Raw genomic sequence first — 11,734 nt, forward strand, 5'->3', positions numbered from 1 at the left:
GGGGGGGGGGGGAATCTATCCAGTACCCAGATTCTATGGTATTGATACATATTGTGCTATTATCCATAGCAAGATTGTACTTATGCTGCCATCTCCCTCTGCAGAAAATGTCATTGCTATTTTTTTTTTGCATTCCAGTGATCAAGTATGTACTAACATTAGACATCCCAACTGTTTAAAAAAAAGGTTCTAAAATTAATTTTTTTAAATGCAGAAGAGGGAGGAAGAGGAAGAGGAGGAGGGAAGTATTCTTAATGGTTCTACTTATGAAGATGAAGAGGACCAAGCACGGTCTGGAGCTCCCTGGTTCAAGAAGCCGCTAAAAAATATATCAGTTGTTGACAGTGAGCCAGTAAGGTTCACTGTTAAAATTACTGGAGAGCCAAAGCCCGAAGTCACTTGGTGGTTTGAGGGGGAAATGTTACAGGACTCTGAGGACTATCAGTACATTGAAAGAGGAGACACATACTGCCTTTATCTACCAGAAACTTTCCCAGAAGATGAAGGAGAATATATGTGTAAAGCAGTCAACAGCAGAGGCACATCAGCTAGCACCTGTATTCTCACCATTGAAAGTAAGAGTTAATAATTTAAATCTGCCTTGTTTTGCTTGATTTCAGAGTTCCAAAGTACAGCTCCTCTTGCATCTTTCCTGTTACAAATCTATTAATCTGTTTTTCTTAACCCTTTTTCTCTTCTAGCTGATGACTACTAATGTTCTACTTTTGCTGGAAAATTTCCTTCCCCTCGACTTTCTTACTACTGCATCATCTCTCTCTCTCTGTGGTGGGGCCAATTAAGAAAACAAGAAAGTGTTGTTGATTTGTCAGTCCTGTATCAGAGGTGGATAGCCATCAAAATGCACAGGGTTCAGATTCATTTCAATGTGAAATTTGGTACAAAACAATATAAATGAGGTTTTGATATGAAAAGAATAAGTTACAGGAAAAAACTTAATTGCTTGTGTTCCCACGTATGAAGACCAAGTATTCTGCAAGAGTACAACAACAAAATAGACTGATCTGGAAATTTTTGAAGTAGTATACATGTACCAATACATTCTGCATGTACACTAAGCTTTTAACTGCTTTTTGTCTCAAAAGGAATTAGTAGACAAAGAGAATGATCTTGGAAAAGCTATCAATAAGCAATGTACTGTTTTTAAACAATGACAAATTATGCTATGGCTTAACTTCTGTAATTTTTTTGCCGCCAAGTTTGCTTTAATACATATTTACATTCAAAATGATGTGTTGCTTTTAAAGTGTGTAATCACTAATAATGTAAATACATCCATAGGATTGAGAAGTCTATAAAACTACCAAAACTTATACAAAATAACAAAAAAGTACCAATTACTTGTGAAAAATCATGCCAAAATAATGGTGTATCAAAATTAAGTTTGTAGAGCAAGTTTTTGGATACACTCTGGTAAATACTGTGGTTAGTTTTTCATCTTCATCTTTACCGGTTAGAATTTGTTCATTATTGCATCTCAGCTTAAAATGCTTGAAATCCTAAAATAAAAATGGAGTATGATAACAGAACTACATGCATTTAGTTTCCATGCTGTATATTTATATTAGTCTTTGGGGGGTTGGCAAGACAGATGAATTCTTTTTTTGTATAAGGACTCCTAGTGCTGGAAAATTCAGGAGAAAGTGGATACAAGTGCCAGTTTCAAAATAATAATAATAATAATAATAATAATAATATTATTATCTTAAAATGGACTTTTGTTCAGACTACATCTGAATTTTATAGGAAAATGTTCTTAGCAGTAATTACAAGGATTTATTGCAAATCATGTCTTCTGGTTGTTGGATCCATTTTTATTTGTATCAACAGCATCTTCTATAACACTTTTTTGGCTTAACAGTTACAGAGCAGAAGTGTCCCAAAGTCCTGTTTGTTTAGTAGCTGTGTGACAGGATTCTGTGCATTAAAAGATAAATAAAACACATTCTGCCACCAACAGATTTTAGTTTATTTCATGTCAGTGTTCATTGATTTTCTTGTGTTATTTAATACCAGGAAAATGAACCCAACCATATACACTGTTTACTTGATGTAAGTTGATATATGAAAATAGTGAAGAGAGCAAAAAAAGAGACAAGCACCATTTGTACTATTAATCAGTTTACATTTATTGAGAAAGCCATAAACCATACAAAACCATTATACAATTAAATGTGTACCTATATTACATACAATGTCAATGCAAGCTCAAAACCACATTTTGTAAAGCATTCAATTTACCTCAAGTCCAAGCTGCATCTCCCTAAGACACTGTTCCCATCACAGTTGCCTTTTAAAGCCAATCTTCTTTTTACACACGGGTAGTTTCTGTAGAGAACACTTTTCTCAGGACGAAAATGCATTTCACGTGCACGTAAGAGAAATATCTGTGCATATACATATGAGCTGTATAGAGTACTACTAGGGAAACGGGAACCCTGTCAACTGTGCGCTTTCTAGAATAGTCAGTTTCTTCCTAATCAATTTATAGCATGCAAGAGAAACCTAAAGGCTACTTTGTGTGGGACAGGATGGAAGAAAATGTTGGATAGTAGAAACTAAAATACTGTAATAGAAAACCAAAGTATTTCAAGTAATAAAGGCTATGCAGTAAATAATACCACCTTCCTGACACTATAATACACTACATATAATGATTCGAGAAATACCCTTCTAGCTGATATTTTATTTCACATCATTTCCTACAGTATAGTATAGACTGAAGAAAGTGATCTGAAAATACTTTTACTACTTTGAACATTAATGCTTCCCTACTTCCCCTTAAACTGGAAAAAAAACTTCACTTTCTAAGTTCATTCATAGGTTTTAACAAATAAATATTTATTTAAAAGTCCCATTTTGGAAAGTTCTAGTTTTCTAAAATAATTCTCAAAAACTCCCTTATCTGATCATATTCCAATTTATTTTCCATCTTCTGGAAAAAGTCTCAGTTTTGAGACTGAACTAACACCATTCAACAGTTACATGCCTGTAAGTCCAGCAGCTAAGTGAGCTGAAAAAAAAACAAAAAACAAACAAACCACCTCAGACACTAAACTAAGGCAGATTCATCTCATCTTTCATGCTCCAGCAGCTATCCAATAAAATGACTTTGTCTTTCCTCCCACTTTTTAGGTTTACTACAATTTATGATCTTAGTAATCAAAAAATATATTGCAGTGAAATAAAATAGTAGCATGTTTAAAAGGAAGTGAAAGAGAAGACCCACCCAACAATAAATTATTGGATTTAAACTGGTACATACCTAGCTCTTCCCATGAAAAAAATAAAGTCTGAATTACATTATCAAAACTACATGTCAACCAAAATGAAGTGGCTTAAAGAGATTTAAGTACAAATATTAATTTAGTTCAGAAAGTCAATATATCTAAACTTGACTGTTTAGAATAATGTAAATCAAAATAGATGGCTTATATTATTAACCACAGTTTAAAAAACTTAACAGATTATGGAACATTTATGGTAAAGAAAATAGCACTTTAAAAGAATGAAAAGTGATCAAACAGAAAAAAAATATTCCCTACACCATTATGAATGGGATACATTTCAAATCTTGTTATTTTTTTGCCAATGTTACCTTCTACATGGAGCCCTTCTATGGTCCATGCTCATCGGCTCACCAATGGCATACACTCAAAGGATTCCTCTTTAATGGTAGTAACTATCTCAGGACCTGATTCTATGAGCTATGATTTGGTGCTTGCAGCATCTTCAGCACTGTGTGTGAAAATGAAGGCAGTATTTTTGAATATTTTTCTTGAACGCACAGATAAGCAGGACTTTTGAAAAAGGATCAGCACATTTTAAAAAATGAATAATAAAACAAATTCTGGTAAGATGCTGCCGTAGATATTTTTTTCAATTTAACTGAAAAAATTATACCAGACCATCTATGAAACACACTAAGCATATACAGCAATTCAGTTAAAGTATCAAGGAACAGAAAATGCTGATTGCTATATAGATCATTAAAAAACTAAATTTGCCATACATTAGCATTTCATTGGTGCACATGCTTTCTATAAAGACATACTATTCTGAAAAGCTGAAGTCTTAGTTTTTTGACCATATAGATGGATAAGAAAACTAGGTTATCTAAAAATTGCACGAATATTTTGTATACTTTTAAATTACCAGCATCATTAATAATAGAAATACAAAGTACCCTTTGTATTTAGTTCTTACAGACAGGGTGGGAATATATCCTATTTCTTTAAAAAAAAACAAAAAACGAAATTTGTGAAGGCTGTTGAAATTTCTAACTATTTTTCTGCATAATGAAAAAGTTTGTTCGTTTAATTGTAACGACTGAACTGCTTGAATAAAAGTCATAAAAATGGCTATCCAGATCAAGTTGAATTACTGCAGCAATCCACTTATCTTTTCTAAAAGATGCATGTTTACCTAGAAATATAAACACTTGTTTAACAACTTAAGACTTCCCACTGTAATGGTACCATGAGTAACAATGCATTTGGGGAAAGCAGCAGATTGCTTTTGATACACAACCACAAAAATAAAGAAAAAGAAAAAAAAAAGAAAAAAATCTCACAGGGACAACATTAATGTACTGAAATATTTATTTATATACTTCCTTAGGTTGTGCTTACCTGTTGCTTTTTGCAGCAGAACCTAAGGTGGAAGGTCTGGGAAGGCACTGTGAAGTATAAATAATTGCACTGTTTGCAATTAATAAAGATTTTATACCTTAAATGAATCAAAATCAACAGCCTCCATTTGTGAATGATAAAGAATCCAGTGAATTTAAATTTTGTTCAATTTAGTTCATAATAAATGCACCATTTCACTACAAGGTCATTATGTAATATCATGCAAAAGACTTGAACTATTAAACTTCATATCCTACACTAAAGATAGCAAGCATCTTCCTGTTTCAAACTACTATTTTAATTCCTAATTTAAAAAGGGGTAAAGACAATTCCTTCTAGATTCTACAACACAATAAATACATTGCTGATTACCTGCATGATAAAACTACTCAATTTTCAAGCCTTAAAATTTTAACTTCTCTGCGCAGCCACCTTAAGGTATTATTCTCAAAGCAACAAAATGGTGCTCCAAAAGATAAAGCAAATACATGTTTATAAAATGATTTAACATACCTACATCACTACACTTCTGCAAACTAACTGAGGACAAAACAACTTCTGTCTGACAAGCAGTTCCAAAAACTTTCATGTTAAAGATATGCATATTTTCATATGCTGAATAATACAGCCTTCAACTCATGAACACTAGTGAAAAATACTACATTACTTAGATAAATACAAAGTTTTCTTTAGCTATTGCTAGGTTTTTCAAGAATACTTACCCATAAAGCTCACATACATACATAAATATATATGCGCACACCTATGTTTCTGAATTAAGAAGCAGTTATGATTTCCTAAGATAGCAGCACTGTATTCCAACATAATATTTACACAGGTATGGCATTTGCATTATGTGGAACATTGACAAAAAGATACTGTTGCAGTTCATCAATTTGTCATTCTGATGTACTTACAGTGCAATGCTCCTTGAAGGAACAATCAAGGATGATACACAGCACAGTCCTTCTCACCCCTATAGAGCTAGTTCTATACTGGCTGGATCAAACCTGCACTTCAACAGACAATGGCAAGACAGACTGTATTGCATGAAGTCTAATATATGCAAAGAGCCAATAAATATGCAAAGAGCAAACAATGGATTTTAAAAGAATATCAGGTTTTTAGTATGAGTATCAGAGCAACAGAAACGTTTCAAGTATATTTAAAAAAAACATTTGATTCAACAACTGGTGTTGAGCATTTAACAAAACAGAAATTATCTGTACTGCAGGAAGTTCTCAGCCAACCGCTCACCACCACTCAAACAAAAATACAGTGTTTCAATGACAGATGCAATTTTGGTAACTAAAAAGCATACTGCATTCACCTTTCTACACTACATTTTGAAATGAACTACTGCAAACTGAATGCTTAACATTTTTACTTATAAAACTGTTTATACCTACTCTGAAAAATGCTTTAAAAAGTTATGCTGAAACGATCTTGAAATCAAGTATCAAATTAAGAACAGAGAGGTTAACTGTTATAGCCGCTGTACAGGTCTGAAACAGTGGTCAAGTATAAAAAAGGAAATTTCACTGTTAATGCAATGGAAGTATGCCAAAAGATCTTCTTAAACACATGCATTTTTTTAATCAAATAGAAAGAAAATGAAGATATCAAGATTACTGGTGCTAGACAGCAAGATACAATAAAATGAAAAATCCTTCATCTACAACTATTCTGCAAGAGGGGAAAAACATGCCATTGACAAGTTTTTAAACTCAATTAAGATTGCATGGGGAAAAAAAAAATCTCATTTGTGTACATGTACCTTAATTCAGCATTGCTAATAAATCCTAGAATTCTTCAAATACCCACATATCCAACTTACCGACACAGGAGGTTTCATATTATTTATTGTAAAGCACAAAACAGGCATTTTAAAAGTGATAAAGTATACATTGAAAAAGTACATTTATATCACAAAGCATCCACATAATTGCAAATACATTTGCTGGAATGTGTACATCTACACTAATACTAAAAACAAACCAATTTTCATTTCTACACAGAAATATTACCTCCTATCAGTAGTGATAGATATTTTGTACATTTTCAAAAACACTATTTTTAAACCAAACAAAAATTAAGATCTTCATCAAGGCGTCTGCATCCATACATTTAACAAAGGTTTTTTCCCCCACACAATGAAGCAAATACTGTATTGTCCACTTCTTATTATTGGCCCTGTGCAGAAGAGATACATAAGAGATATACAAAAAGTTAAAGAAAATCCTTTAAATTGAGCTAACTCAGGAGTGAAGCCTTTAAGAAAGAAAAGTTGGTTAATGTAAATGGTGGTGGCTTCTTGCATGGTTTTCAAAACCCTGGGAGGAGAAAGTTTTCTTTTTAATCAAAAACATTGAACGTATGGAGATACACAGAACTCAAGTTATCAGACACTGTCAAGTCATTTATACTAAAATTATGCTGATAGTTATTTTGCTAGAAAAAAGGATGCATACTCCAAAGGCAACGAAGCAGGAGACATGCAAAATAAATGTAAAAAAAATGAACAAAAACAACCACAAACCACCTCTAATTACTGAAATAGAAGCCAGCCAAAAATAAATTAAAAAACCTTTATACCTGTGGTGCTGGTGGATGCTGTGGCATTCCCTGTGGACTTGTCTGGGCATAATATGCTGCCTGTTGTCTGTAATATTCAGCCCATGCTGCACTGTAATCAGGCTGACCACCTGGTGGGGCCCCGGCTGGTGCTGGAACTGCCTGACCTAAAAGAAATTAAGATTACACATTTTTGTAACTGCAACAAAGACAACAGAAGCTCAAAATAATCTCATTTCTAACAAACATTACCTTGCTTCTTGTAATATTCCTCCCAAGCCTTTGAATAATCTTGTGGCTGCCCTTGTTGACCTGAAAAACCCCCCCACATTAATGTAACAATTCCCATGTAAACCAAAATTAAAGACATATACAAAGGTAGAGCTCTTCTGCCATCTCAGCTGATGTCAGGTCCAAATAAAATCTAAAAATGGCACCCATGTAAATCACTTACACAATGCTATTCCTGCTCATACTAGAGATACAGCTTTAACTCTGCAGCACTACCATTTTTGTTAATATACTCCACATAAAATGAGAATCCCCAGACTTCCCCAATCTCATGATGCACATTAAGTTGCTGTGTATTAAGGATAGATTACACTGCTTTATTAATTTAAAGGAGTTCAGAACTACTTACTATTTGAAAAAGAAGAGATCAGGCATGCCCCTGACACCTGCTCCGCACCCCATCAATACAGAAGTAGACAACTTCTACTCATCACCATCTTCTTTTCCACAAAAGTAAACTGCAGAAGTCTGCACTTTGCTAGAACTTTACAGGCAACAGAGCTGCAGCACTACAAAAGCTCTTTGCCAGCTGGTATCATGGGATGACAGTTGGCTGGGATGGTTTAGTCAAGGATAATTCTGCCTAGAGCAGGGGGCTGGACTAGATTACCTTAGGAGGGCCCTTCTAGACTACTTTCCCATGATCCTACTATCAAAAGGAAACATGCCTACCAGCCAAAAGAAATATTTGCACATGCAGGCAGTAATTAGGATGTACAAAATAAGTGGAATAACTGATGGCACCACAAATTTGCTGACTTGTCTAAATCAAACTCCATCTGGAATACTGAGATACCTGTCAATATGCTCAAGTAAGCCCAAATCACAAAACTAGGTAAGAGGTAAGAAGAAAATAGAAAACTTGGGAGAAAGGCAGAAACCTCAGTTCATCCTACTTAAAGCAAGCTGAATCCTGATCTCTTTGAGTATACAATACTCATAAATCCATGGCCCATTTAAACTGATCCTCCATATGTTAAAGGAAAAGCTTGGGGGACGGGGAGGAATGAAATCAGATTTCAAGTCTTGAAAACTTAGCACACAATCCCTAAAACAAAATGTCCAAGTAAAAGTACCTCCCTCCCTCCCCCAAGTAGTGAAAGAAATTGCTAAACACAACACGGGTTTTCTAGAATGCTGAAGCTAGGACCATGGTCCATTAAAGTTGTAGGAGTCATAGCAATTACACCACACTGAAACATCCATCCTCCCTCCTTTTGTTTCTTTTCACAATACTCTTGAAAATATAACAACTATGGCTATGTCTACATAGGAGGAGCTGTTGCCACTTCATAGCAACGCTTTGGTGGCTGGACTCCATGATGCAAACACCACTCCTGAATAGTGGGAACTGCCAGTAGAAGCCACCTTCACAGCTACAGGAGATGTGACCACACTGGGGATGTGGGTTTGGGTGAAGGCAAGTCAGAGAGTGACACTGGCTGCAGAATGAGATCTTTCCATACCCCTCACTAACATACTACTGCATCTCTATTACAAAGTTTTAAGTAGTGTTGGCAGACGAAAGGCATCAAGTGCTTCAAAAGAAGGGAAAAGTTACAGCACAAAAACTTTAAGTACTCTTCAACTCTCCCCTGCCCTCTGCATCAAACTCCCTCCTAACTCTCTGATGCCTTATCTTGGGCTTTATGAACAACTTGTTTCCTTAACAGCTCCTAACACAAGGGCAAGGTCAAACAACAAAACAAAACAAAAACAGCAGCAATGAAAGTAAAATATCTACCTTCCCCTAGCCAAAATTCAAATCGTGGAAGAGTCAGTCAGTTGATCTTCATTTTATATATGCTAGCCAATTACTATTTTGCCTAATGCCTAGGGATTGATTTCCACTTACTTTAAAATCATATTTAAATTTGTTTTCTACCAAATTGTGTAGATATCAATTTTAAAGCAACTCTCTCGTTTCCAACTGAGAAAAATCTAAGTCAGGTTTCTGTTTGGGTCATACGGCTTGAAACTATGCAAGGTATCCTCACGTGCAACTGGACAGGGATTTAGTCTATTTTCCATAAAAAGTGCTCAAGTGATATCCAGTATTGATAAATATATTTCTATGCTTTTGGCAATTTCAGTACAAAAATTAGATAATATATTCTCACTTTTAATCATTACTACAGAGTTTCTATTAGATATGCATCCTTATTTAAAAGGCTGACTGATGCACTACAAAACTGGTTGTGAAAACTTTAAAAAAAATCCAGTATTTAATCTCCAGCTTTCATAAAGTGCAAAAAAAATTCCCATCAAAACAAGCACAGAAAGTTTGTTTTTTTAAATCCACTAAATTTCTTTCCAAGATAGACCCATTCCCCAACACCACGATAATTTAAATTTCACCATTTCCTACACACACAAGATGCAGCTCTGGCTTGACTGTGGAACTCGTGAGTCTTAGCCAAAAAACCATTCACTCAAGATGCATTCTTCCAAAACTGCACTGAAACATGAAATTCTTATTAGCAAGCTGAAAATGTTTACTACTAATATTAGACCACGTTATCTAGAATGATCTTGCTAACTACAGATGTAGGATGTTCAGGAGAGGAAAGCCCCAGAAAACTCATTTTTGTTCTTAGTAACAACCATTTCACTACTTTGGAATACATGCAGGAGGGACATGGGGCAACTCTGAGACAAATTAAAGCCTAGCACCATCCCTAAAATGTCACTTGGATCCCCTTGTCTACTGCTCTGCTTGCTGTTCCCTGCCCTCTTGAGAATCTGCTGTGTACCCCATACAGAGAAGCTACCTGTGCCATGTGTGGCACACATGCTACAGGTTGGACAGCCCTGAACTGGGATGTAGTGAGCATTAAGGAGCAGCAACACTATCCTTCCTTTAATAGCACTATAGTATTAGAGGCAAATAAAAATGATTTTGTAGAAGAAGTTAAGGCAGCAATATCCTAAGCATGATAAACCTATATTGTCAGCAAATTATTCTGCCCAAATGTCATTATAGAGCATGCTGCACAGGTTTTGATCTTCCAGGGAACTGGCTTATCCTTAGACTTATATGATGCAGAATTTGGCTGCAAATCAAATTAGTAGGATCCAACTTGTATAGTGAAAGGAAAACAAAAAAGTGATCATGTCCTGAACTCGTAGTTTCACTAAAATAAATTTTAAGTGTTCTTCACATCAGTACACAAAGCTTTCAACTGGAAAGACTTTTGAGGCAAGCTAAAGAAGAATGAATTAATCTAATGTATTAAATAAACTTTATTTTTCTTACAAATTAGTCTACAAAAAGGCATGTGGTGTTATTTTTTTGCCTTTTTGATATAAGAAATTTTTCTTTAAGATAACAGAAGCTAGCATTCATAATTTTATGGATAGAATAAAAGGAATTCAGCACTATGGGTAGACCCAAGGGATGAGAGAAGTCTGACTGATGGTTAAGCATTAGACACCAAAATATAATTATATATACTATGTACTGGTGCATAACTGAAGAAAGCTTGGTCAGGCTCCACTACTGCAAGAGTTACTAGGATGTAAAATGCTTCCTATTTCTCTCATTTCATCTACTTTTTTAGGATTTTCAGCCTTTGTTTTGCCTTCTTTTTAAAATTGCAGTTCTTCTGCATTTAAGGATTGGTTCCCTTGTTTCCGATTTGTTCTTTTCTCAGACTTGGCCCAAAGAAAGGTTAAGGCTTTGGTTCCTGAATCTTCATCAGCTAGTACATAATTGAAAGAAATCCTAGGAGAATTCTTAAAGGAGCCCAGATCTTCCTTTCTAGGGAAGTCAAAGTATAGAAATATTCCAGAGCCTGATGAGAAATGTAGTCGTCTGCTTTCAGATGTGAAAGTGTCTTGGCTTTTTGCCTTTGGAGGTGAACTGGACCAACAAGCAGATGTCAAAAGGTAAAATACACTGAACACAACCCTTTCAACTCCCCACCCCAAACAAATGCAGGTGTTGGGAGGGAAGAATTGATGAGGAGGGTAGTAATGAAACAGGCAGTGAGGGACAGACAGTGCGGGAAGAAGTGGGAGGAAGGGGGGGCTATGGTATGGCTATGGACAGGAAGTGCAGAGGCAGGGGGGACAGGTAGCGAGGCAGGCAGCCTGTTACTGTTCCCCAAAATTAGAGAATAGGGCATTTTGTATAGTGAAATTTGAGACATGCAGACAGCTCTAGAAAGCAGGGTCAGTCGCCCTCTATGGTGGTACCACAATGTGTCCAAAAAGTTCAT

At 35.3% G+C, this 11,734-nt stretch overlaps 2 protein-coding genes across 19 annotated transcripts in view; one reads left to right on the forward strand and one right to left on the reverse strand.

Moving 5' to 3' along the window:
- NEXN (nexilin F-actin binding protein) overlaps positions 1-1,556 on the forward strand; it is a 40,387-nt gene extending 38,831 nt beyond the window's left edge. For 7 of the 9 annotated variants that reach the window (XM_019501486.1, XM_019501489.1, XM_019501493.1 and 4 more), the window contains 2 exons: positions 215-575; positions 702-1,556. In XM_019501486.1, the coding sequence (XP_019357031.1) occupies positions 215-575; positions 702-715 (375 nt within the window). In that variant the 3' untranslated portion in view covers positions 716-1,556. Of the gene's footprint in view, positions 1-214 lie in introns of all 9 variants that reach the window. The other 2 variants (XM_019501487.1, XM_019501491.1) reach the window with 1 other exon arrangement.
- Positions 1,557-2,122: 566 nt separating this feature from the next.
- FUBP1 (far upstream element binding protein 1) overlaps positions 2,123-11,734 on the reverse strand; it is a 39,296-nt gene continuing 29,684 nt past the window's right edge. For 2 of the 10 annotated variants that reach the window (XM_019501478.1, XM_019501482.1), the window contains 4 exons: positions 7,476-7,535; positions 7,245-7,390; positions 4,650-4,696; positions 2,123-3,756 (listed from right to left, as the gene is read on the reverse strand). In XM_019501478.1, the coding sequence (XP_019357023.1) occupies positions 3,726-3,756; positions 4,650-4,696; positions 7,245-7,390; positions 7,476-7,535 (284 nt within the window). In that variant the 3' untranslated portion in view covers positions 2,123-3,725. The other 8 variants (XM_019501481.1, XM_019501484.1, XR_002094667.1 and 5 more) reach the window with 7 other exon arrangements.

Source organism: Gavialis gangeticus, unplaced genomic scaffold (assembly GCF_001723915.1).
Source record: "Gavialis gangeticus isolate Ggan-Ray unplaced genomic scaffold, GavGan_comp1, whole genome shotgun sequence".
In the NCBI taxonomy this organism is placed as follows: domain Eukaryota; kingdom Metazoa; phylum Chordata; order Crocodylia; family Gavialidae; genus Gavialis; species Gavialis gangeticus.